General features: G+C 44.4%; 1 protein-coding gene across 4 annotated transcripts in view; it reads left to right on the top strand.

Moving 5' to 3' along the window:
* MCC (MCC regulator of WNT signaling pathway) overlaps window positions 1–25,676 on the top strand; it is a 393,316-nt gene that overhangs the window by 285,285 nt on the left and 82,355 nt on the right. For all 4 annotated transcript variants that reach the window (XM_024563292.3, XM_024563290.3, XM_024563289.4 and 1 more), the window contains 2 exons: window positions 3,850–3,963; window positions 16,472–16,614. In XM_024563292.3, coding sequence (XP_024419060.2) covers window positions 3,850–3,963; window positions 16,472–16,614 — 257 coding nt within the window. The remainder of the gene's footprint in view (window positions 1–3,849; window positions 3,964–16,471; window positions 16,615–25,676) is intronic.

The following is a 25,676-nucleotide window of genomic DNA, read 5'->3' as shown; positions in this document are numbered from 1 at the left end:
CCTCCAACATGATATATATGTAATGGTCCTATTATAGAAGAGATATTTGTCAATTTTGGTTGTTTTGGTAAATTTATCTTTCTGAGATTTAAACTCATTGTCACTCCTTTTAAGAATTACGCAGAAAGACCTCTATACGTGTGTGCCCAGGCTCCGTCGTCCTGCTTGTGGCACTGCCCACAGACTCTCTAGCTTATGAATTTGCGGAGCTACCACCAGCTCCAGCAGGATGAGGAAGTGAGACCCCAAAAGAACGGAGGGCTAGCCAGCTTTTGATGACTGAGTTAGGGAAAGGTGAGGCAAGGAGAGCTGCTGAAGTGAAGTTCGCAGGGAGTGTGGAGCTTGCCTTGTGGTGGGGACTCAACGCATCTCCCTTTCAGTCGTCGGGTGGTAAGGGAGGGGCCTGTCAGCTCCATTCCAAGCAACACATCTTGTGACTTGTGGGCGAATGTTCTTCCCGCTCCCTCCCTCCCTCTGTAGTTATGGCTTCTGCTAATTGTCAGTAACATTAGGGGCATGTGTATATTCTACCTCATTTTTTAAATTTCACCTTCTCTCAGAAAAGCTGGTGGATGAGAAGGGAGCTACAGCGAGGAAGGAAAATAACCCTCTACAATTTTTATGCTGCAGCTTACATTACATGTGCAGAAAATACCATTTCAACTCTTTTGTTTCTCTAGTACAAAAACGTCTTTCTCTTTAAAAAAAGAATCAAAAAACCTTAAGTATCCAAAAATAGTTTGAAACCACCCAGAGGCTACCACTAACCTTTAAAACGCTATCCTTCTGGTTTATTTTTCTGTTACATTTTCATTTTTTTTATACAGGGAATGATTTTAAGTAAAAATGTGATCCCTAAAAAACCCTGAAAATTACTGTCACACACAACATCGTGCAGTGAGGAAAGGGCACTGGTGGCCTTGGCCCTGGCGCTGCGAGATCCACAGGACCTCGAGTCGGCAAATGAGTCTCCGGGTTTCGGTCACTCGGCTGCAAACGCGAAGTGGGCGCTGTCAGGTGCCGGGGCTGTTCCTCGCTCACACTTCCGTGTTGTGACGTATGAGACAGTCTGCAGCACTTAGGTGGGATCACAGAGCTGGCATCTGGTCCAGATGTGTCTTAACTTGGGCTTCATGGATAGATCCCAGAGTGTGTTATCACCATAATTGGGTGGAACAAATGCATGAACCCCAAATTTATCCTCTTCTGTAGGAGAAGGGTCCATCATATTTAAGAGATTCTAAGGAATCTGTGACCCAAGGAAGGTTAAGAACCACTGGTCTGCTCTGACTTTATGGACAGGCATCTTCCATCCAGGGACGTGAAGGACTCACCCCAAATGCTCATCCCATGGGTTTTACCTGCCGAGGAGGCCAGAAGGTGTTATCAGCGCCAAGCCCAGTGCTCTCCACTGTGGCAGTGACCCATCCTGGACCCCCTCTGCCATGCGCTGTGGTGGAAGTAACTACTCTGGTGTCTCTCCATCTGACCCAGTTCATGAAGGCAGTGTGGAGTATGCAGCCTTTTCTGGCAACTTTTCCACCTAATTCTCTCCCACCCCCATCAGGCAACCCCTTCCCACAGAAATTGGGGACATATTAGAAGGGAAGGAACAAGGTTAACGCAGATAGGGTCCTCCTTCCCACTCCTGTGTTTCTTAATGAATATCTCAGCTCTCTGTGTATTTTATCCTCATCCCCAGAAGCGAGGTGGAGACTCTTCTCCCAAGACATGACATGATGGTATAATAGGGCACGGTGTCCAATGCTGGAGGAGATCCTCCGATTGGCAGTTCCTAGGTGGAGGGGTCACCCCAGCTGCTAAGGGAGTGAATTTGTGTCCCCCTCCACCACACAGGAAGCAAAACGGCCTCAAAACGATTGTACAATGGGAACACGGTGGTATTTGTGCTGAGAATTCATCAAAAATCTTGTTTCTGAAACCCAAAGTGACCTTTTCCGAGTGGCCTGAGCCCTACATGAGAAGGCAAACACCGCCAGATTGCCTGACATTTCCTTTCTTAAATTTCAAGCATTCCTGATTTCACATCAGCTATTGATCTGTTGGTTTGCAGCCCCGATGCAATTAAGTGAAGTCACTTTCGCTGCTGTTATAGTCTAACATAAACAACTGCTTTGAAACCCCAGTCCCTGCCCTGCATCTCCTTCTCCCTCCCTCCCAGCGCCCCTCCCCCAGGCCTGCCAGCCCACAGCATGCGGTGAGCATGGAGCAGGTTGCAGAAAAGGGCATCTTTCTAAACCTGAAATTAATATCTTCAAAGTTGAATTACATACTGTTGTACTGTGTCCATTTTTAAAGATCACATTTATTTGCTCACTCCTTACTTTAAATCCTTCTTGGCAGAAGCTAAAAAAACAAAACAAAACAAAACACCTCTAAAGAGGGATGGTTTGTTGATTCTAGTCAGTCACCCAAACGTCATGTGGAATCCAGCTAAGGAATGGTCTGGGCTCCACCTGGAACTGATGGTGAAGATGGATGAGAAGTAGTGACTCAGAGAGCAAAGATTGAAAAGTGGTGTTGCTCTGGGATTAGTGTTTGAATGGATCTTAGAGATAGTCCCATCCATTGGCCCCCAAAGCCCCAGAAGACGTGTATGTATGTGGTAGGTGTACGTGCAACTGAAGCTCAGTGTTCAGAACTTGAAAGATGAGCACTTGAGATCCCAGAAGTGCATGGTACCTACCCCTTGTTAATCTAGTGGGAAACATTTCTTTTTAACTTGTTGACTCTATTATAGATGGCCCCCATTTTATCACTTTGTCCCAGCCCTCCCCCCACCTTCATCATATTTTTGTCTGTGTCCAGGGTTATGCATATATGCACATATATTATTTGGCTTATCTCTTCCAATCCTCCCCACCCCCTCTGAGATCTGTCAGTCAAGAATATTCTTTCTAGACTTGGCTGGTGTGGCACACTGGATTGAGCACGGGCCTGCAAACCCAAAGGTCTCCAGTTCGATTCCCAGTCAGAGCACATGCCTGGGTTGCGGGCCAGGTCCCTAGTTAGGGGTATGCAAGAGGCAACCAATCAATGTACTCACATTGATGTTTCTCTCCCTCTCTCTCTCCCTCCCTTCTCCTCTCTCTAAGAGAAAATAAATAAAGGCTTTAGAAGACAATAGAATATTCTTTCTAGCTCCAGTTAATGTGAGAGAATTGGCCTGGGAAGGATATCTGGACGGATTCTTGGTTGGTTTCTGCTCCTCAGAGAGGGCCTGCTAGCACAGAAGCATCTGGTCAGCCTAGTCTGGCGGGGGGACAGTGAGGAAGAATGTGCCGGCAAGGAAATTAACAGGCCAGCTTTAAGAGGAGACCATCTTAAGAAACGAGCTCTCCCATTTTTTCTTAAAACTCAGCCCTTTGTCTATTGTCCACACATCAATGTGGGTAATTGAATCTCCCTATACAACTTTCATATTTTTCCAAGGGTAAAAGCTAATTTGGCTCTGCCTTATCCTTGCTTCTTAGGTTGAAAATCAGGCAGCCGCACATCAGCTCTGAATAGTGTCCTTGCTGAGGAACTCAAGGAAAGCCCTTAAAATGAGGAGCTATGCTCTCTGCCCTGATTTGACCATTCAAAATTAGTTCTCACTGCCCATACACAACAGTTTTCGCCTGTTATGTTTAGGGTGATCATATAACCCAGCTTCCTGTAAGGCACCTGATTGATGCCCTTTGTCCCCTGAGATTAATAGCACGCAAGGCATCCCATTTGAGATGAGACATGTTTTATATGATCACACTAATTACAGGGAATGAAAGGAAGGAAATGAGTTTCTGCTGAGGAGTCTAACCTTGCGCTCCTTTCTTTCTGTCGCCGCAGCTCCACTTGGCAGCCCTGGCATCACTAAAAGGAGACATAGTGGAGCTTAATAAACGTCTGCAGCAAACGGAGCGGGAACGGGACCTTCTGGAAAAGAAATTGGCCAAGGCACAGGTGAGGGATCTGGAAAGACTTCTAACGGGTGTGTGTGTGCGTGCGCGCATTTTGAGAGAGAGAGAGAGAGATAAAACAAAGATATAGAAATTCCCACAAAACGCAGGATAGCTTAATGAGGAAACACTCTCATAACCACTGTCCAGCCAACAAACAGAACTTGCCGGTCGTCCCAATCCCCCCTCCCTCCCGTGAAGGTGACCGCTGCTGTGACTTTTGTACTCGTGTTTCCCTGTTTCTTTAGTTTCCTACTGACATCTGCAGGCAGTAAAGTTTAGTCTTGCCTGTTTAAAACCATTTTCTTTGCCCTGGACGGTGTGGCTGGTTGTTTGAGCATTGACCCTTAACCAAAAGGTCGTGGGTTCAATTCCCAGTCAGAGCACATACATGTGTTGCAGGTTCGATGCCTGACCGGGATGCTTACAGAAGGCAACCAACCAATGTTTCTCTCTCACATCAATGCTCTCTCTCTCTCTCTCTCAAAGCAATGAAAAAATGTCCTTGGGTGAGGATTAAAAAAAACAACAACAAAAACTGTTTTCTTTAAATCTCTTAATTTACAGGTTTTTCCTCCGTTCTGTGTTTGCTTTATGATTAATCTGTTAAGTCCTGGCCACTTGACCTATAGTTTCCACAGTCTGGATGTTGCTGATTGAACACTCATGGTGCAGTTCACCACGACCCCCTGTTGCCCTGTCCCCCTGTCCTCCGTCCCCCGTATGTCCTGCAAATTGACAGCTGGATCTAGAGGCTCAGTCAGATTCATGTCTGCACCCTTTGGCGTGATGTTACAGGGTATTTGTTTGCTTCACTGGGCAGCACATAATGTCCAGTTGTCTTGCTTTCTGTGATGTTAGCAGCTATTGATACTCCATGCCTAAGTTCATTTATGTGTTAAGACTTACAAGTCCTGATACTTTAGTTTGACCATTTCTTTTTTAGTTATTAATTCTTTCTTAGTTATTAATTGCTTTCGAGAGACAACATTCATCATTAATGATTTGTTGAAACAATAGTATAGTTCATAGAGGAAAAGCAGAATAAATGCTTTATTCTTTTCATTTATTTAACATTTTTCAAGATAATGAATTAATTGCCCATGATGCTCTGAAAGTACCTAATTATTTTTAGAATATTGTTAGCAACTTATGGATTTAAACATATTTGGGTTTCAATTCATTGTAATTATTTTTCTTGTAGAAACTCAAATTATAGTATTTTTCTTTGGTCAGTAAGAACCTCTTCAGGTTGGCTTCTGAGTGTTTCGATGTGAGCCTCATAGTTTTCCAGGCTCACCTGGTACATTTTTTCCCTAAACCTGAAATTAATCGCACTCGAAGTAGCGCTGGTTTCACTCGGCAAAAAAATGGTATTTCAAGACTACAATCTGGGTGCTAAAGGTGCTGTTGCTTCTAAGTAACTATTTTTTTTTTTACCTTAAGTATATTTTATTCATTATGCTATTATAGTTGTCCCTTTTTCCCCCCTTTTGCCTCCTTCCACCCTGTACCCCCTTCCCTCCAGTAGTCCCCCCCTTAGTGCATGTCCATGGGTCGTACATATAAGTTCTTTGGCTTCTCCATTTCCTATACTATTCTTAACCTCCCCCTGTCTATTTTGTACCTACCAATTATGCTTCTTATTCCCTATACCTTTTCCTTCCCATTCTCTCCAAAAATACTATAGGAGTTATTGCTCCTATTTAAATTACAAAAAATCTGAATTGCCCTATCAGGTTTCATATTTTCCAAAGGTAAAAGCCAATTTGATTCTACCTTACCCTTGCTTCTTATGTTGAGGATCAGGCAGCCCCAAACCAGCCCTTCATATCGGCCTTGCTGAGTTACTCAGAGAACACTACAGGTACTTGTTCTTAGCTTCTTCTGTATTGTATCTGTATCTTCTTTCTTTTCATAATAAAAATCCTGGTTCTTAAGGTTATAGAAGGTGATTGAATTAGAATATGTTATAATTGCCTATTCGTTTTATTCCATATTATATGCAAACAGTCTTGGGATAATATTAACACTACCTTGACAAATATAGCTGCTGAGAAGAATTTTAGAAAGTGTCTGTTTCTTTATGCTCTCATTTCCCCAATTTTTTGCAGTCATACTATGTCCACGCTGCCTGACGCATGGCCATGGCATCTTACACCCTCTCCCTCTTAGCCTCCAGCAAGTAACCGCATGTTTAGTGTTCGCCACGGTCCAGTGTCCGTGTCACGCCTCTGTTTTCAGACTCCTCGGGGAGGAGGCATTGACACTTCTCCAAGTTCTTCCCTGTTCATAACAACGTGTCTGTGCCCTTCATACTTGAAAGGCATTTTTGATGGATATGAAACCCTTGGCTCATCTTTTCTTTGCTTGAATATATTTTTTTAGTTCTCTTTTGGCAGAGTGTTGCTCTCAAAGTCTTAATAATAATAATACAACTTGCTTTTCTCTCACAGACACTTATTCTAGACATCTACAGCACTTTTTCCTTTTTTTTTTTTTTTTTCATAAGTCCAGTAATTTATTGGAGTAACTCTTAATCTTAGTCATTCTGGTTCGGTGTTCTCAAGTTCGCTGTGCATTGTTTTGACTTTACTTTTAAATTAATATTTTTAATTTCAGGTAAGGGTTTTTTTTTTTAATGCTGGTGTTTAACATTAGTTCCTTTGCCAAAGCAAGAAAACTTGCTTTTTCTTCTTCAAGGATGCTTATTATTTGTATGTTAGATTTTCTTTGCCCGTCTTCAGTATTTGTCACTATTTCAAATCCTTTCATCCCTCTCTTTGTACTTTGTTCTTCCTGTTCTCCACATTCTGTTTCTCTTGAGGCATTGTACATTGTGTTGATTCCCTCTCGTGTGCGTCCTAGTTTAGTCTTATTTCTGAAATGCACGTTTATTTTCTTTCTATTTTTTTTCTGGGTTCTATTACCTTCTGAGGTGTTCGAATTATGACTTATGTTCTTTCATGTCTTCTGTCATTTTATTTCCTAAAAGTCTTTTAACTTATTTTGAAATAGTAAGCAATTGTGTGGGGCTTTTTTCCCATTCTCGTCTACTTTATGGCATGCTCCATGGTTTGTAGGGATGTTATTCTGCTCTTCTTCTTTCTTATAACTTTTGTATGGAATTTAACCTCAGTACTTTTGCTTTTCATTTTTATGTGAAAAATAATTTCCTTGAACTTTCAGAGAGCAGGGTTTAAGATGGCTTTTTAAAAATTTTTTTAAGTTCAAATAGCTGAGTCTTCTGTTGTCATATCATCCAAACGGTGGCGGTCTGCTTTCCAACACTGCCTGGCTCTCTCTGTTCCCTTCACCTAGTTCTACCTGGACCTGTTTGTTCCTTGTCTCTGTTACCCCGTTCCATTCCATTCTGACCCACTCCCAGCCGTTCCTCCTCCTGGAGAGGAATCCTGGGATCAGTCTTGGAAGTTCATAGGGTTTAGCTGATTTAGTCCCTTCGGTTCTTACTGTGGGCCCCTTGCTCACTCACTCTAGGCAAAAAGCCCTCCTGGTTTTAGCCGCTGTTCTCCAGTTGGCCCTCTTCACCCTCCTGTGTATATTTCGTGGTTATTTTGGGCTTTTCCAAGACTCAGGTCTGTCACCCTGGTTGCTTCCCTCTGCCTCGGCCCACACAGACACCATTCAGGTCTTGCGGATGGTGGCGGTTTGTCTCTACCTGCTTGTGTTTTGTTGTTCAAGGGGACTCCTTGTTTCTAGGGCTTGGCCGTGCTGTGTAGGTGTACCGTGCGTTTTTATGTGGGAATTTAGAGATGGAAAAACCAGGCTGCTGCAGTTCTCAGTCTAGAATGACCTGTGGAAAGTTCCAAAACCTCGTGTCTCGTATTCCTGTCTGTAGGAGTAGGGAGGAAAGACCCTTTGTATTTGAGGTCCTGTACTTCCGCGTGTGCCAGGCCACTCAGAGAAGTTAACTGCGTCCCCCGGGGCAGATGAGCAGCTTAGCGCCCACGAGACTGCCGGTGTTCCTTCCTCACATGGGGTGCGCTACGGCCAAGAGTTCTCAGTTTTAATTTAAATGTAAACTTTGCTTAAAATATTTGCCTTCTGATTATAAAAGTAATAAAAATGTGATAGAAAAAAACTGGAGAGATAGCATTATAATGTTTCACTGGTGGGCCCTGGTGAATTATAACTTTTCTAAATACTTTTATTTCATAAGTTTTTTAGAGAAAGGGTTTTTTTTTAATTAAAGAAAAGTATACAATGGTGTTAAGTCTACTTTACAACCCTCTAAAGCCAACCTTTGTTAATAATTCTTGTTGGCGAGATTTAAAAAGGAAAAGAAAAGAAATTGTGAATGTTTTTAACTGGAACCTGGCATGTGCCACAGACTTGGATTTCAAAAGGTGACCACGCAGGTATTTCTTGAGAATTTAAGCCTGCAAAGACAAAGCAGCTGTGTAGAGAATAGTAAAGGGATAGTGGGCCACATTTTCTCTGCTCTGTCAAGGACCGATTCATCTCCCTTCTGATGTATTTATGGTCAAAACATTCCCATGCAATTGTTTTCGATGGTTGGTTTTACTCCTAATAACAATAGTCACTTCATAATGCCATTAATTAACTTTTGTTTGTGTGCATCCTTACACTAAATATACTTAAAAATTACTCCCTGGGGTGGGGGGGGAATTATTCTCTGTTCCTTGCACTGGAGGTGTGTTTCCAGTTCAGATACTGGGACCCAGGGAAGAGAGCATGAAAAAGCAGTCAGACCTGCCACCAGTTTCATACCTTTTATAAAGACGAGATTTATGCAAGAAAAAATAAGAACAGTGGAATGACTGTGCCATGCTTTCTGTGCTGTGTGCCTTGGTAAATGATTCATGTTTGAGGCTTTACCAGAATTTGGAAGTGCAAGTTCATGTATAAATTTATGCTCTGTGGCTTTAGTAAGTTGTACCAGCTCTGTAAATATTACAGAGTTATGATTAACTGAAATGTAAAATATAAATCTTGGGTGTGTTCTTCTGAAATAATCAGAAACAAGCTTCAGCATCTGTGGAGTAATTATTAATGGTGACAGGGGAACTGACTGAGTAAAAGAAGGTTCATTATACGTGGTCATAAGATCCACCTGGTGTGGAGTTTGGAGCATAGTGATGGGAAAGGAAGAGCTGAGTGAAGGAGCCTGAAATTGATATGATGAGGAAGACAAAGTACTTCTCTATCAGCTTTCCATTGCTGTGTAATAAATTGTCACACCCGTACTGGCTTAAACAACACACATTTATTATCTCATGGTTTCTGTGCCTCAGGAGCCCAGGCCCAGCTTGCGGGGTCCTCTGTGAGTTTTCAGTCAAGGTGTTAAGCGGAGCTGAATGCTCATCTGGAGGGTCAGTTGGGGCAGAGTTCCCCTGAGCTCACTCATGTCATTGGCAGAATTTCTTTGTGTTGATATGGTTCATGGCAGCGTGCTTCCTCAAAGCCAGCAATGCAGGGAAAGACTAGAATAAGCCTGCTCACAAGACAGAATCTTATATAATCTAATGTCGTTATTGGAGTGGCATCCTGTCACCTTGGACACACTGTATTAGTTGGAAGCAAGTCACAGGTCCTGCCCAGACTCAGTGAGAGGGTGTGACCCAAAGGAGACGTAGGAATGGTAGGGGCACCTTAGAGTCCATCCATCCCAGCTTTCTGAGGGATTTGATTAATAACGTCACTATTAGCTTATATCAGTGGTGATAATGACCACGTTTCTTTATCTCTGTGTGCCAGGCAGCATGCCAGACATTCCACGTGCTTTACCTGCATTCTCATAATGACCTCTGGCATAGGCACCATTACACGTTCCCATTTAGCAAATGAGGGCATTGAGGTTTAGGAAATTTGAATATGTTTGTTGCCCAAGATTATATAGCCAGAAAGTACCAAGAGTCAGGATTTGAATCCAGGTTTCATGGGAATCCATAGCTGTATTAATCCTGTATTGTCTCTTAAGCTGTCCAGGTTGCCCTTAACATCTAGAAGGGACCTGGGAGGGAGTGGGGTAAGGGCACAGGTTATTTTGGTTTAAACATCTTTACCCTCCCAAATAAAACAGGGATGCAGACATGTGCATTTTCACCAACATACATCAGCCTGTGGGGGGAGCAGCCTTGTGGGAACTGGCAAAGATCCTACTGTGTGTAGCACTGATTCAATGATGCTTCCGGCATATTTGCTATTTATTTAGTACTGACAATTATTTTAAATTAACTTCAGTCTTTTACAAACTACAGAAGGAGATATTTCAAACAAACTTGTGAGCTCCTTTGAACTTGGCCATTAGTAATAAGGAACACTTTCTCTCTCTAAGCCCTCTGTCCTTGGAAAGCAAGTCTTCTGAATTTTCTATCTCCGGGCTTTTAGGGAAAAAAATATAAACAGTTTCTATTAAGTGTAGTGGAGAGAGTGTTTTCCCTTTCTTTTGTATGAGATCATTAAATCTGTAGTTCGCATGCATTTCCTCTGCCACGATCCTCCCCTCACTCCCTTCCTCCTCACTCCCTTCCTCCTCGTTTTTGCCCTTCCTTGGTTAACTGTTACAGCTGTTTTGCTCATCCATGGCATTTCAGCTTGTGCTGGGCCTCTTTGTTTAGTTGGCTCGGTTCCTCCCACCTTCCCCTCAGGAGAACCTGGGCAAAGACTTAAAATGGGGATGACTAGTTACTTGCAATCAATCCAGTGTGACCCTGAGAAAGTAGCATGACTCCTTAGCATATTTTAAAAGGAAGCAGTACTGACTCCCTCCGCAGGTGGGTGGAAAGGGTTAACAAATTAATGATGGCGTTGCATTTTTCAAGAGGGGAGCTCATAATGCTCTTAGGTTTGACAGCTGAGACTAATGTGATGATTAAAGATCCGTGGCCTCTGTGGAGTAAGATAAAACCCAGTGAAGAACATTAACAAAACCGTAAAGCTCCTCAGCATCACCACATTGCACGGGGTTTTTCCAACAAGGGCTCAAGTTCTCAGGCCAGCCTGTGTCTCAAGGCTGACTCACAGCTCTGTCCCTGGTTGCTCCATTAGCAGAGATGAGCCTAAAGGGCTTTATTCTTGGTGGTTGTAATAGTGATGCTGCTTGTTTTTACTAAACATTTTGCATGTAGGCAATTTCATCAATTTATGTGGCTAGACACAGTATTTATATAGATTTTTTTGATTTGCTCCCTCGTCCAGATGGAGCGAACTGAAGCCTAGAGAAGGAGCTTAGGCTGTATGTCTGAAGTCTCAGTGAAATTTCAAGAAAAACAAAATCTCATCATATTCAATCTCAGTCTTTTTTTCTTTGCCTTTCAAACTGAAAGTCTGCAGTTGGAGGAGAAATCCACACTCTTAATGATACTGACCTCCAGAAATTCACAGCAGGCGCTCTGGCTTTGCTGTGCAGTAGGATCAGTCAAAAATTGAACATGGGCTGGGAGGAAGGAGAACCCTGGATACAATTACCAGAATAACTGAGGGAAAAAAAAGCAGTAGCATGTTGCTTGAAACCATCTCTTATTTTGTTCAGCTGAAATTGTATGGGATTTTTCTGTAGAGTTAGATAAAGAAAATAATTCCTCACTTGTAAGTTTTGCTGGAAGAAGCTGCCATTGCTCCTCGTTAAGGAAGTTGTCACTGAATAATTGACCCTGGTGGCTTGGGGGAAGCTGGAGGGACTTAGAATTCCCCGGTTTATCCCCCCTGTGCCTACTTTGCAGTGCCGGTGCTCCCAGGGGTCGAGGAGCCAGCTGCTGGGGTTCCTAGCTCTCATTTGGTGTTGCAGGCACAACAGTCATTATTTCCTGAGGTTCACCAGAAGTGACTCAGAGTAGGAGATTAGGGTGGCACCTCTCTGCTGTCACTTGGGATCTTCAGACAAATTGCAAAGAGGAGACAGGCCACAAGCTGGAAGGGAGTAGAGGGGAAAAGATTGTGGCTTCACAGCTTAAAGCTTCAACCCCTTGATGCCATAAACAGGAATGAGAGTTTCTGCTTGTTACCTGGATTGTAAGAAATAAATTGATCACTTTACATTTAGTCTGTTTTCGTTGATAAAATGGTTGTATCGTCAGGATATGCAGTATTAACAAACAACCCCAAGTTTTAGTGGCTTAAAATATCAGAGGTTTATTTCCTCTTGCCGGGAGCTCAGTGGGCCTGGCAGGAGACTCTCTGCTGCTTTGCCCCCACCGGCCTCCCAAGCTGATGGGCTCTGCCATCTGGAATGCTGCCAGCAGCCATGGCCTGGGGCAGGGAATGAAGCAAATCCTGCAGAAGCTCTTAAAGGCTTCACGTCAAAAATGATGTATATTTACTCGTACCTCATTGGTCAGAACAAGTCACACGGCCATATCTAGCTTAAGGGCAGTATAACCTGACCATGTATATGGAGGGAGGTGGACCAGTCTCAGTGAAGGCCCCTGCTGGCCACTACAGGGGTGGGGATACTTATGTGATGTGCACCCCACAGACTGGTACTGACGGAGCCTCAGATACATCAGGAAGTACTGGATAGAAATGAACATCACTTGAAAAGGTTGTGTTAACAGCTTATGAAAAACTGGATGCCTTTTTTTCATTTCTTAAAAAATGTCGAATATTTTAATTTAAAAACTGAACATTTTGTGCAAATGTTAAGTGGTAATTATAGAAGTGATGCCCCTTTTTCCTCTATGGTTATCATTATATTATCTTCTCGAATGAGGCTTTACCTAGGATACCTGCCATAGGTGACCCTTATATGGAGGTGTGGTATCGAGCTTGACCTAGCCTCTGTCTTTTGAAAACAGAATGCCCAAAATCATACACCTCCCAGGTTCAGAATGCTCTCACAGGTTGTGGGAGTTCGGGGTGGTGAAAGGCACCAGGCTAATAACAGCCCTGGAGTGTGATGACAGAATTGGGTCTCCCTCTTCCAGGCCAGTCCTGCCCGAGTGGGGGGTCTTCAGGGCGGGAAGGCACCATGAGCACAGAGTGGCTTTGTCCGTCCTGGGTGCCGCCCACTGCTCTTCCACTTCTACACTGAAGCGCCGCATTCCTGGGGTTGGCTCGTGGGAGGTTTAATGGGAGGTCTGACAAGGGTGTTTTGTGGGGTTCTTTTGGCTCCTGCAGGTGATGACTTGTTTCTTCCTGCACCATTGCCCTGTGGGAGTTGCTCTGCTTTCCCTCGCACCAGGGCTCGGAAGAGCCCCGGGGATTTTCACTGAAGTGGGAGACCTGTGCTTTTACATATCTTTGGCTGCACACAATGAGTGTGCACAGAATGGGGAGGTGTTTAATGAGATGCCTGAAGGGGATGGTGACTTATACAGATGAACCTTAAGCAATGCCTTCTCAACCAGTCATTCATCTCGAGGAGCGATTTTCAACTGGTGTGCCCCAAGAATTTTTGAAACATTCAATACCTGACTATTTAGTCAGGGGAGCTGAACTCTTTTCCCATAGGTTGTCAAATTAAAAAAAACTGACAACAACTAATACAATAATAGGTATCCTGTATGAATGAGTCAAAATTATACCTATTTTTGTCAGATCAGCAAAACCTACATTTTTTTGGTGTGCTGCAGAATTTTATAAATTAGTTTATGTGTGCCGTGAGATGGAAAAGGTGGAAAATGACTGATCTAGAGGCTAGGAGTTTTGATCACTATTTTCCAGTATTCTCTTGTCACTGGGAAAGGACCCCTCGGTGCCATTCCAACCATCTCCTCTCCCCCGACTCCCGCTTCTGTCCATGTTCCTTAGTCTCCAGCAGAGAAGGCCACCCAACAGCTGCGGCCAGAGTTCCCTTCCCAGTGGGCAACGCAGTGACCTCCACCATGGCACCGAGCACGCAGCACCATGTCTCAGATACTATGGGGACTCAAAACATACCTGTTAAATTATAGAGGCTTTTCACCATGTTTTTAAAGCCTCCTCTTGGGAAAATATAGGAATGTAAAGCAGATATCTTTGCCGTCAGCTAAGAAACTTTTTCTTCAATATATTCTTATTGTTACTCCTAGGTGAACCCCTAAGTTTCCAACATACCTTGTAAGTCTTTTTACTTCTTTCAGCTATAAGCACTTTTCCATCCGACTGAATTATCAGGCTTCCCGCTGTCTCTGGTTCATAATCACACCCTCCAGGCAGACTTCGCAGCTAGAGTCAGGGGTGGAGCTGTACATACCAGCATCACGCTCCTGATTCCCCCGTGATCTGGGCAGCTGCGTCGGATCTTACCTCTTAGGCAGCTCATGGCCGTCCACAGGGACGCCCAGAGTTGTCTCCGTGGTTATCAATGGGTCACACGCCTTTTACTTGTGTACACACTTGCACCTCTTCATTTTAAAGTGAGTTTTGAAGTTTCTTGTCTGCCTTAATACTCTGTTGACCTATAAAGACTGTAAAGAAAGAAGAAGAAGGGCGAATTAAGGGAGAGTGAGAGCTCGTTGAGTTTGCACAGGAAAGCACTTCACAGCAGTCTGCAGCCCCGGAGCAGTGAACATGGAAACGGAAGCGGAACCAGCCAGCTGGCAGTGTGGGCAGGGGTCGTGGCCCAACCGAGACCAGGCCTTATCCTGCCATTGTTGCAGGAGCCGGAATCAGTGCCCTTCCCATGAGTGTCCGCAACTAGGCGCGCGCCTGCCATGCACACAGGCGCACACGCAGTCTGAAGACGGCAGTCAAGCCCAACAGCAAAAGCCCATAGATACTCTGCTCGGACGGAGAGCAGCAGTGTTCTGCTGTTGGTATATTCCAGAGAAATGTGCTTTTCCACGTCTTTGAGACACGTCATTTTGTGTACTGCTGTTGTCCCTTTTAAAGTGTGCTGGATTGTGGAGGAAAAAGGCATAACTTCATTGAAAGTTATGAATCTGTGGCCTGTCACAGAATCTTTCTGTTTAGGAAAGTTTCTGTGTTGAAGTGGCTTTCGCCCGGTGTGAATCCTCACCTCTGGTTCCACGTATTTCCTGTGTGTGTGACTTTGAGTGGAGGTCGCTGGGTGTTTCAGGTTGTCACTGAGCACCAAAGTCATATCACCATTTCTCTGAAAGTAACTACCTATGTCACAAAAATCTGTTTTCATCAACCTTGTTGCGTCTGATCTTGTTTATGGAGCTCTGAGCAGCCCCCAGGAGGTTACCCCATTAATACTGATCAAGCAGTTGGTTGAGGGTTGTCTTCAGAGCTCTGTGGTCCTTGCCGTGATTTGAATGTATTGATCAGACTTCTTTGCTGAGTGCTTGTGTTTCAGTATGGAGACGGGCTTGGTGTAGTGTTCTGCTTATCTTAGAAGGCTTTTCGTCCGTGGCAGGAGCTCTGTGTCACTCCACTGGGAGCCTAGCCGATTTAGGGAAGGGGGGACGCTGGAGGGAAAGATGAGAAGTCTTCCCCTCGCCTGACTGCCACCAGCCCTGGAAGTGCAAAGCTGGCACGTACATATGGTCTTGGCATTAGGAAACCTTGCTGAAAATGAAATTAAAATTCCTCTGCTGGACAGGAAATTAATCAGGGCTGAAGGTAGTAGATAGGAGCATAAGCTCGACTCCTTGTTCCTTCAGGAATGACTGTTTTATTGTTATGCAAATGAAACGAGACGCACAGTGACTGGCGGGGGTTGTGAGGAGAGGAGGGAAATGAAGGAGGTGCATGGGTTCCTTAGGATTTAAACTCTGGCAACAAAAATGTTTTTTATAGCATCTGCTGCCTCTTAGTCCATCAAATGCTGAGCAAGGGAAGTTCCTCAGCCTTTTTTGTCCTTGTTTCTGCAAAGCAGCCTTCATGACGTTGTGACACATTGTGATTTCTTCATTCCGTAACACTTCCAGATCGTCCGTGGGAACCAGGCCGTACGCCAGGGGCCAGGCTAAGCCATGAGGATACCCAGCCCCTGCCCTCCAGGAGTTTAGGGTCTTGTAGGAAAGGATATTGGAAAGCACTAAGTCTGCAGGGAGCCAGGCAAATGAGCAATGGTGTCACACCACTCAGGATTCTTTGGTTGAAAAGTAACTAAAACAGGACCCGGCAGACTTCAGCAAAAAAGGAATGAATGGGTAAATGGGAAACTGATCAGTTGTAAAGGAGCTTGGGAAGGAAGCTCTGAAGACATACAGAGCAAGAACTAAGGGACAGTCTCTCCAGGACCCTCAGTCAGGTGAATCAACTCCAAGCAACCCTGGGTCCATGCACTCGACTCAAATTCCCAAAGAAGGTATCTGAAGGACCGTGTGGGCCACTTGTCCACTTTTTGGCTAAGAAAAAGAAGAGACTCGGATAGTCCCACAAAGGTCGTATGCAGTGGCAGAGGGATCTTTCCCCAAAGAGAGAATGAGCGCTAGAGACGCAGAGACACAGGCGGTTACCAGGGCGTTGTCAAACAGCTGTTGCTGCGTCTCCTGGGATTTGCTGGTCAGTGAGCAGGCGCATGTTCTGTTTGGGGCGTGCTCATTGTTGAGCTTGTGATGGTTTGAAGGCATGAAACTTAGAATCACTGGCCTATCAGTGCGTCACTTCACTGGCATTTCTTGTTCTCTTGATTCCAGTGTGAACAGTCCCATCTCATGAGAGAGCACGAGGATGTCCAGGAGCGGACGACGCTTCGATATGAGGAGCGCATCACGGAGCTCCACAGCATCATTGCTGAGCTCAATAAGAAGATAGACCGTTTGCAAGGCACCACCATCAGGTAGTAGCCTTCACGGCATGCTTTCTCTCTGCCCCTCTGGGCTGTAGCCTGCGTCCTTGTGTTGAAGCTGCCCCTATGAATTGTAATGATGTTTTATTTGTAACTCAGACTTTTACGGTTGATAAAGTAGTTTCTCTTTGCTTTGTTCACCATGTGTTTTCCCCTTTGTTATTCTGCTCTAATTAAGGGTGGCAGTTGGAATCGTCAGTTTATTAGGGTGTGGAATCAGAAGTTGAGTAAGATGCTTTATTAACAAGTTCTACATGGAGCCCCTCTTTCTGAGAGACCAGCATCCCTAGCACGCCTTTTACTCACCAGGTTTGCTCTCGATGTGTAAACCATGTGCCTCCGTGGGAGATTTTGAGAGATTTAGGAATGAGGCTTATAATTAAGCATTATATAGGCTTCTAGATAATCTAATATTTTTAGCTTTTCTCAAGTTAATTTACCAACGTGGACTTAGCCTCTTACAAATTCCTAAGGTGTGGGCAAGATTCGATCCATCACTAGGGAAAGGGCTGTGCTCAATGTTAAGGGACTGCTTCTTCCTTGCTTATCAGTCAGTTGGCCCCAAGTGTCCTGCACACAGCACTTGGCGCGTCTGCCCTGCTGTTCAGGGGGGAGGTTTTGCTTTAAGTGACTTTTACTGAGCTGAGGATGAGAGCTGTTATCTTCCCATCTGTGCTCAGGGCATTGCCCTGAAGAAAGCTCCTCCCTCTATGGAGAGAGAGTGCTTTGTTCGTTGAATGTCTGCACCAGCCACAGTTACAAGCGTTAGAGGCAGCTACTTTAAACTCTCCCCCTAGAAGGCCTGGGTCAGAAGAAACTTCGGATGCATTCTCTCCCAACTCTGAGAGTCGTAGTAATGACAGGGCTCCTTGATGAGGGTGCATTTGGGCCTGTGTTTCCTGGGCAAAATCATGGAAACATGTGCCCTGAACTGGAGCCACACAATAAATTTCATATTCTAATTCAGAACCTCAAGACTTTTAAATTGTATCCTGCTCTTCAGAGTGATTGTAGGTTAGTAATGCATGAGCAGAGAAGAACTTTCAGCCCAAAGAAACAATTATAGCAGAGTTAAAGGAGGCTGATAGAGTAAGCTGGCAGATTTGTAATTTTCATTAAAACATGTTGCACTTTAAACACTTGAGGATAAAGGACGGCAAATGGGCTCAGTGAGTTATGAAAAAAACGCATCACACATCACCTGGAAAACTCAATTTCAGGACGCTTAAATTGATTATCATGGCCAAACTGCTTCATGTGAAAATACAGTAAGCTTCTTGACCATAAACATTTATTCGTGCCTTTAATTTAAAGGAAAATTATATCTGTGCAGATGTCTCATTAAATTCTGCCAGTTTTCATTATGTAAATGAGCTGGTCCCTCCTTGAAGTGACTCCCTGAAGGGCTGGAACACATGCAGACATGTGGGCCAGTGAGACAAGGCTCTTCTTGTCCTCTGAACCCTGGGGCTAAGGCATCGCCCCAGCCCCCAGCACACCAGGCAATTTTTTGCCCTCAGATCCTGAGATTCTACGGTAGGCTCAGTAGCATCCATAGACCTTGGACAAGTTCTGACTGCCCTAGCACATCCGGGGTCTAGAGAATTGATTGTCATATAGTCACATACAATGCTGGCAGACTTTCTTGTCACTTCAATCTGAGTCTGACTTAGGAATTTATTAGAAAAGTTGAAAAACTGTTAGTATGGGACTAAGTTTATGTAAACTGTGGTATAGCCACACTTAAGCAATACTGAATTGCTTAAAAAAAGAAAATGTCAGTATTCATTTTCAATTTTTATGTCAGTTCACATTCAGAGAACTGGGGACTTTCTGTGACTTCCCTAGGATACTGTCCCATCTCATAGCCATAAGACTAACGTAGCCAAGACTCAAACACTGCAGGATGCTGAATTCCAATGTAAGTCGAAGTTCGAAGTCACAGCCACATCAGCTCTCTTAGGTAAAGAGTAAGCAAGCATCGATAGGGAAAGATAAAATGATGAGAATTTGAATGGAGACAATTGGGTCGATTGAAGTCCAGATTCCTAGAGCCTTACAAACCACACTGAGCTTCCCTTCTCACAGAGGAAGTCCTTCCGCCTGTCAGACAAGGCTGCGCTGCCTTGCTGGGAGACTCCGTAGCCATGTGATCCCAGGCAGGGTGCTAGGCATGTCCCTGTCCCACTGCTACTCCATTCCTCTTTTAGGCCTAAAAGGAGTTATATTTCATCCTGCCCCAGAGAGATAAGTAGAAATTCCAACCTGCGAAGACACAGCTAAAATATGAAAAGATGTCTAAGATTTTGTTCATTTATAGTCACCAAAATTTAGGGACAATGTGTGTGGGATTAGGACCTATGGGTTCTAGTCCAGGGAGAGAGGAATGCAGTGTCGGATTGATGGCAAATTTATTGATAGGACTATTCCTACCAGAAATTCTGGATTCACTATGTTAGTTCCAGTAGTTTGATTAACTGAAAAGTAGACTCAATGGTGGACTACATTAAACAATGTTGAAATGCCAGAACTACAATAGAGTAATATAGGAGTCCAGAGGCCTGGAGAGTGAGGATGTTGGGGGGGAGATGACATCGTTAAAATGGGATCTTTGATGTCACGTAACTCCTGCAGTCACTGTGTCGGGCAACAGGGCAACAGTAGTGATCGAAGAGGTTTGACCTGTAGAGATCTTTCATCCCGGCTCGTTGGGCACAGGCTCTCTCGGACGAGTCTGCATGGGCAGCCTATGCAAGGTTGACTTGATCTTTCTGAGTCAGAAAACTCCGGTCTGGTGAGCAGAGACTTGACTTGCCGCTGCAGTGGAGATTGGGGGCCTCTTATCCAGTTTCCTTTGCCTGGTCCAGCACACTGACCCAGAGCGCCTGGGATGAAGGGGAAGACATGTACAACCCCACCACAAGTGGGCACAGTCAGCCTTCCTTCTCCCCTTCCAAAGAGACGTAAGAGGGAGACTGTGCAGTGGGGAAAAGAGATAATAACAGTGGTGGGGTGATAATTGTCTCTGAGCTGATGATAGCCCCTAGAGACCCCCAAAAACCTATAGTCCATCAGTCAGAGTGGGGATTTGTGAAGGTGCCGCATTTTTCAGACTATAAGACGCACCAGACCATAAGACACACCTAGGTTTTAGAGACAGAAAATAGGGGGGAAAAATCCGCTCCACAGCCACTCCCCTCCCCCATTCCCACAAGCCAGGTAACCCACATTTGGACTATAAGACACCCCCATTTTCCTCCCAAATTTGGGAGGTGCATCTTATAGTCCGAAAAATACGGTGTATGATCAGTCAGCCCAGGCTGCTGTAACAAAACACTACAGATCGGGTGGCTTAAACAGCAGGAATTTTTTCTCACAGTTCTGGGGTCTGGGTAGGCCAACATTAAGGTGCCAGCCAATTCAGTTCCCCACTGGGGGCTCTTTTCCTCATTTAAAAAAGGTTGCCTTCTCACTGTGTCTTCATCTTCATATGGCAGGGGAGAGAGATGAAGCAAGTTCTCTATCTCTTTTACAATATAGGTCACTGATCCCAGTATGAGGCCCCCACCCTCATGGCCTCATCAAACCTAGTTATCTTCCAAAAGTTCCATCTCCAAATACCATTGCTTTGAAGGGTAGGCTGCGACATACAAGGGGGTGGGGTGGGGACCCAATTCAATACATAATACATTACCATTTGTGAGATGAACATTTTTCAGGGCCCTGGAAACATAGTAGATGCTCCCAACCAACAACAGTATGTGGTTCCACCTTTTTTGGGAGGGTCCAGAGACCAAAAGGTGGAAGTAGAAGCGGCTCCTCTCATTTGTATACCTAAAATCCCACTTTAAAAAATTGTTGCTTCTCATTCTTGCAACTTTTAAGCTCTGCTAGTTTAGAAGTCTTTGTTCCCAAGGAAAGTGTGACTCCACCAAAGAATACAACAATGATTCCATTGACTGCCACCAGGCTCTTGGCAATAAAGAGTTACTATACTGGCTGGGGTCCTAACTTTCAGAAAGGAAATTGGATTGTTGCTGCCCCATAGGGCAATGGTGACAATGTCTGGAGCCAAAGGGATTCTCTAGCCTACCTCCTAGAAACTGCCCAGTGGTAAAAGTTTGTACATTAGAACAACCTAGAAGAAGGTAGTTATAAATATCAAGTCAGCATTCATGCTGCCTGCCACTTCCAGAACCAATAAGTAGAGACAAGGATTGAATCTTCATGGGCACTTTATTCAGATCCAGTGATCTGCGAAGACGGTGAGTTATGTACCCTGAAAAACTGTCTTAACATCTCATCTCAACCTGACCTTTTTAGAAGAAGAAAGGATAAGTAAGGGGGTTGGGGAAAGGGTTAATTGGATAAGAGTTGAAGTCCTGGGTGATTTTCCTAGTACTTCCTTATGTGTTGATCAACAATTCTTTATCTGCATTGCAGACCCCCTGGGGTACAAAGGTTGAATTGCTTGTGACCTCCTTGAGTCTCTTAAGTCATGCATTCCAGTTCCTGGAATAACAGCCTTCCACATGCATTAGTCACTTAAGCCTATCAAACTAAGACTAAACTCTTTAACTCTTGAGTTTCCCTATTAGTAGGTTACATGGTATCTAGGTGGATTTGACAGTGAACTAGGAGAGGAGTGACCACTTAACAATGGATGCAATAGCTGATGAGACTTTGGGTTTCCCATTTTGGTGAGGTGAGTTCATTTATATTCGAATGAGAGATAGTTACAGACGTTTGGTGTCCACTACTATTGCAATTTGGGGATGTAAGTGTAAGGGAATATGTATGGTGGTCAAGTAGCCAAAGAGAGTAGACTATCATAAATATTGTCTGGCACCTGATACATTTCCCACCCCCTCTTCGCACACTCTGCAGAATCAAAGGGGTTGGACCCTGGGGCTACCTCCCAGACTCCCTTAACATGTGGGTTCTGCCAGTGAGATGCACTCCCATGTATTTGGGAGACAGAAGGGAAGAGGGAGACATTGTCCTTCGGGCCGTATTGGTTGCAGATGATGTACAGGCTTTGGTGACAGGAGGTCCTGCATTAACTGGTCAGACCCTGGAGCTGTGGGCAGCTGTGAAGGAAGCAGCAGTTCCCTGATCTTTGAGGGGCCACAGCTGTGATGGCAAAGCTGACAGCTCCTGGGGGCCTCCAACCACCCTTTTCTTCTCCGGCCCTTCCAGTGATTTTGCTAGCACAAAGCTGCCCAGAGTAAATCCTTTCTACTTGAAACATCATCCAGTGAAGTTTGTGTTCCTAACTGAACCCTGCCTAATGCATCCTGAATCCCATCTCCAGGAATAAACAATGAAGATTTTGTATGTATGGCCTTCTAAAAATTTTTATTCATGAATATTTTAAACAAATTGGATCATATAGTGCACACTGTTTTGTAATATGTGCCTTTTCACTTAACTGTATCTTATAAGTAGCTTTTTAAAATGCTCATCTGACTTGAGATTGTATAGTTGGATGGGGGAAATGGAAAAATACATCAGTAGCTCATTTTGGATCTGGGTGGGGGTGCGGGTGGAAGATGTCTAAGCAAATTAAACATGAGATCTTTTTGTTTCCCAGTGAGATTTTCTTTCTTTTTCCAAAAGTTACTTTCATAAAAGCATCAGCCTTTTACTGCCAACTCTCATGAGTAGCCTGTGTTTTCTGCTGTATTTTCCATATGCTCATCAGCACACTGCTGTCTGGCTTCTGACCCTAACAGTTTGCCGATACTCCTTTAGCTATGGACTGAACTGTGTCCTGGGCAAAATTCCTATCGTAAAGCCCTAACCCTTCCTGTGATGGTATTTAGAGATGGGCCTTTGGGAGATAATTCAGTTTGGATGAGGTCATGAGGATGGGGCCTGCATAATAGGATTAGTGAGCAAATTTGGAAGTAGAGGCACTACAGAACACAAATTCCCCATCCCCACTCTGCTCCCCACATTTAACCCCTCCCTCTCTGTCATGTGTGGACACAGTAAGAAGGCAGCCATCTGCAAGCAAGGAAGAGAGGCCTTACCGGAAACTGGCCATGGTGGCACCATGATCTTGAACTTCTAACCTCTAGAACTATAAGAAAATAAATTCCCGTTGTTTTAGCTAGCCAGCCTATGGTATTTTGTTACAGTAACCTGAGCTAAGATAACTTTATTTGAAATACACCAGTGGGGACTTCTGGTCAAGATGGCAGAGTAAGCACAGACATGGCTTGCCTCTTCACAGAACCACATCAAAATTACAACTAAAATATAGAACACCTATCACTTAGAACTGTGAGAAATAGAGTTGAATGGAAGTCTAACAACTACGGAATTAAACCACATTTATCCAGACTGGTAGAAGGGGTGCAGACATGGAATGGGCTGGTCCCATACCCACGTGTGGTGGATAAAAATTCTCAAGGGATATCTCAGGAGTAAGGAGTCCCAGCCCCACACCACCCCCCAGCCCAGGGTTCCAATGCCAAGAAGGGACGTCCCCACAACTTCCAGTTGGAAAAACCAGCAGAGATCGAGTTGGTGGAAGAAAATGCAGGAGCCCCAAGCAGTACCCACACATGGACTCTCACCTACTCAGACTCACTCCCTTTGAGCTCTGGCACTAGGGTAGTAGCTTGAAAGGCACCAGTGACATACTGGAAGAAACTGAAGTCACTGGCATCAAGGCAAACAAAGGCCATTGTTGCTTTCCCGGACTCTCCCTCTACAAAGCCACAAAGCCTGAAACTGGTGCCATATCTGAGACTCCATCAACCTGGCTAACACTGTTTTACCTGCCTTTGGAGATTTACAGAGACTCTGCCCCACCCAACTAATGGACCCACCCAAGCTGCTTTTCTATGTGAATGGCTGGTCTTGGCTCATGCTGTACAACTTCTTAAATCCTCTCAAACAAGCAACATCTGGCCTCAGCCACAAGCCTGGCACTAGCAGCAGCCAACCCAGATACACAGCTTGGCTTCACCTGGGAATCGCCAGGCCCAACACCAGTAGCAGCCATCTCACATTGTTTTATAGCTCAGGCAGGGTGGCCCTGGGCAAAACACAAGTGGGGGCTGACCTTGGCCTGCACACCCATTAGACAGCTACAGACCACTTTTGAGCACCACCACCCTGCCTCTGCACAGCTGATCTCCCTAGAGGGCTGAGGTTGGTGGTAAGTGGTCACAGCCAATCCTTACAGCTGACTGGCCTGGGTAAATCCCTCCCATTGATCTGCCAACAGCAACCAAGGCTCTACTGCAAGAGGAGGGTGTACTCAGCCCACACAAAGGGTGCACCTTGAGTATCCAGCTTGGTTGATAGGGGAGGCTATGCCACAGGACCCTACAGGACACCTACTACATTAGACCACACTACCAAGACATGGACTCAAAGCACCTCCATGTAATACATAGAAACAAACACAGGGAGGCTGCCAAAACGCGGAGACAAAGAAACATGGCCCAAATGAAAGAACAGGTCAAAACTCCATAAAAAGAGCTAAACGAAATGGAGATAAGCAATCTATCAGATGCAGAGTTCAAAACACTGGTTATAAGGATGTTCAGGGAACTTAGTGAGGACCTCAACCGCGTAAAAAAGATCCAGTCAGAAATAAAGGACACAGTAATTGAAATAAAAAAAAGTTTACAGGGAAACAACAGTATAGTGGATGAAGCCAAAATTCAAGTCAATGATTTGGAACATAAGGAAGCAAAAAACAACCATTCAGAGCAGCAAGAAGAAAAAAGTCCAAAAAAATGAGGATAGTGTAAGCAGCCTATGGGACAACTTCAAGAGGTCCAAAATAGGGATGCCAGAAGAAGAAGAGAAAGAGCAAGAAACTGGAATTCTATTTGAAAAAATAATGAAAGGAAGCTTCCCTAATTTGGTGAAGGAAATAGACATGAAAGTCCAGGAAGCACAGAGGGTCCCAAACAAGATGGATGCAAAGAGGCCCACCCCAAGACACATCATAATTAAATGCTAAAGTTTAAAGGTAAAGAGGGAGTTTTAAAAGCAGCAAGAGGAAAGGAGGTAGTTTCCTACAAGGGAATTTCTATGAGACTGTCAGCTGATTCCTGAAAAGAAACTTTGCAGACTAAAGAGGGTTGGCAGGAAATATTCAAAGTCATGGAAAGCAGGGACCTACAGGCAAGATTGCTCTACCCAGCAAAAATATCATTTAGAATCAAAGGGCAAATAAAGAGCTTCCCAGACAAGAAAAACTAAAGGAGTTCATCGTCACCAAACCATTATTGTGTGAAATGTTAAAGGGACTTATTTAAGCAAAAGAAGATCAAAACTATAAACAATAAAATGGCAAAAATATATATCTACCAATCTAAAAAACAAACTAAGCAAACAAGAAGAACTGAGATAGAATCATGGATACGGAGAGCATTTTGATGAATGTCAGATGGGAGGGCAGTGGGGGAGAATGGGTGAAGAGGTGAGGGGATTAAGAAGTACAAATAGGTGGTGACAGAATAGCCATGGGGATGTAAAGAGCGGTATTGGAAAGGGAACAGCCAAAGAACTTAAATGCATGACCCAAGGATATGAACAATGGTGTGGGGATTGCCTGAGGGAGTGGGGGGAACTGGGTGGGGGGGGACAAAGGGAGAAAATCAGGACATTTATAAAAGCAAAATTAATAAATTATAATAAAAATTTTAAAAAAGAAAATACCAATGATTTCTTAACTGAAAAACCCTGTGACTTTGCTTGTCACCACTCCTTTCCTACAGCCTTTGACCCTAAATCCTCCTTCCTTTCTGGTGTGCTCTTCTGGAACCTCTAGGGCCCAGTAGGTCCTGGATCTTCTCATCTATCCTTGGGATCCCTCGTCAGCCTTGGCTTTTGCCCTGGGCTCTGTCCCCCACACCTTTCACCTTGAATGACCGCAGGCCAGAGCACCTACCCATCATGTCTGTGTCACCTTGGCATTGGCACTTAGGCATTCTGCTTCCTTGTCTGCAAAATGTTCCTCATTTGGTGACTGAGATACTTTCCAAAGTCTCTGTCTACTCTAACATAATTCGATCTCTGAGATC

The sequence above is a fragment of the Desmodus rotundus genome, chromosome 1 (assembly GCF_022682495.2).
Source record: "Desmodus rotundus isolate HL8 chromosome 1, HLdesRot8A.1, whole genome shotgun sequence".
NCBI lineage: Eukaryota > Metazoa > Chordata > Mammalia > Chiroptera > Phyllostomidae > Desmodus > Desmodus rotundus.
Note: the sequence above shows the minus strand (reverse complement) of the source record. Positions and strands in the feature narration are given on the sequence as shown.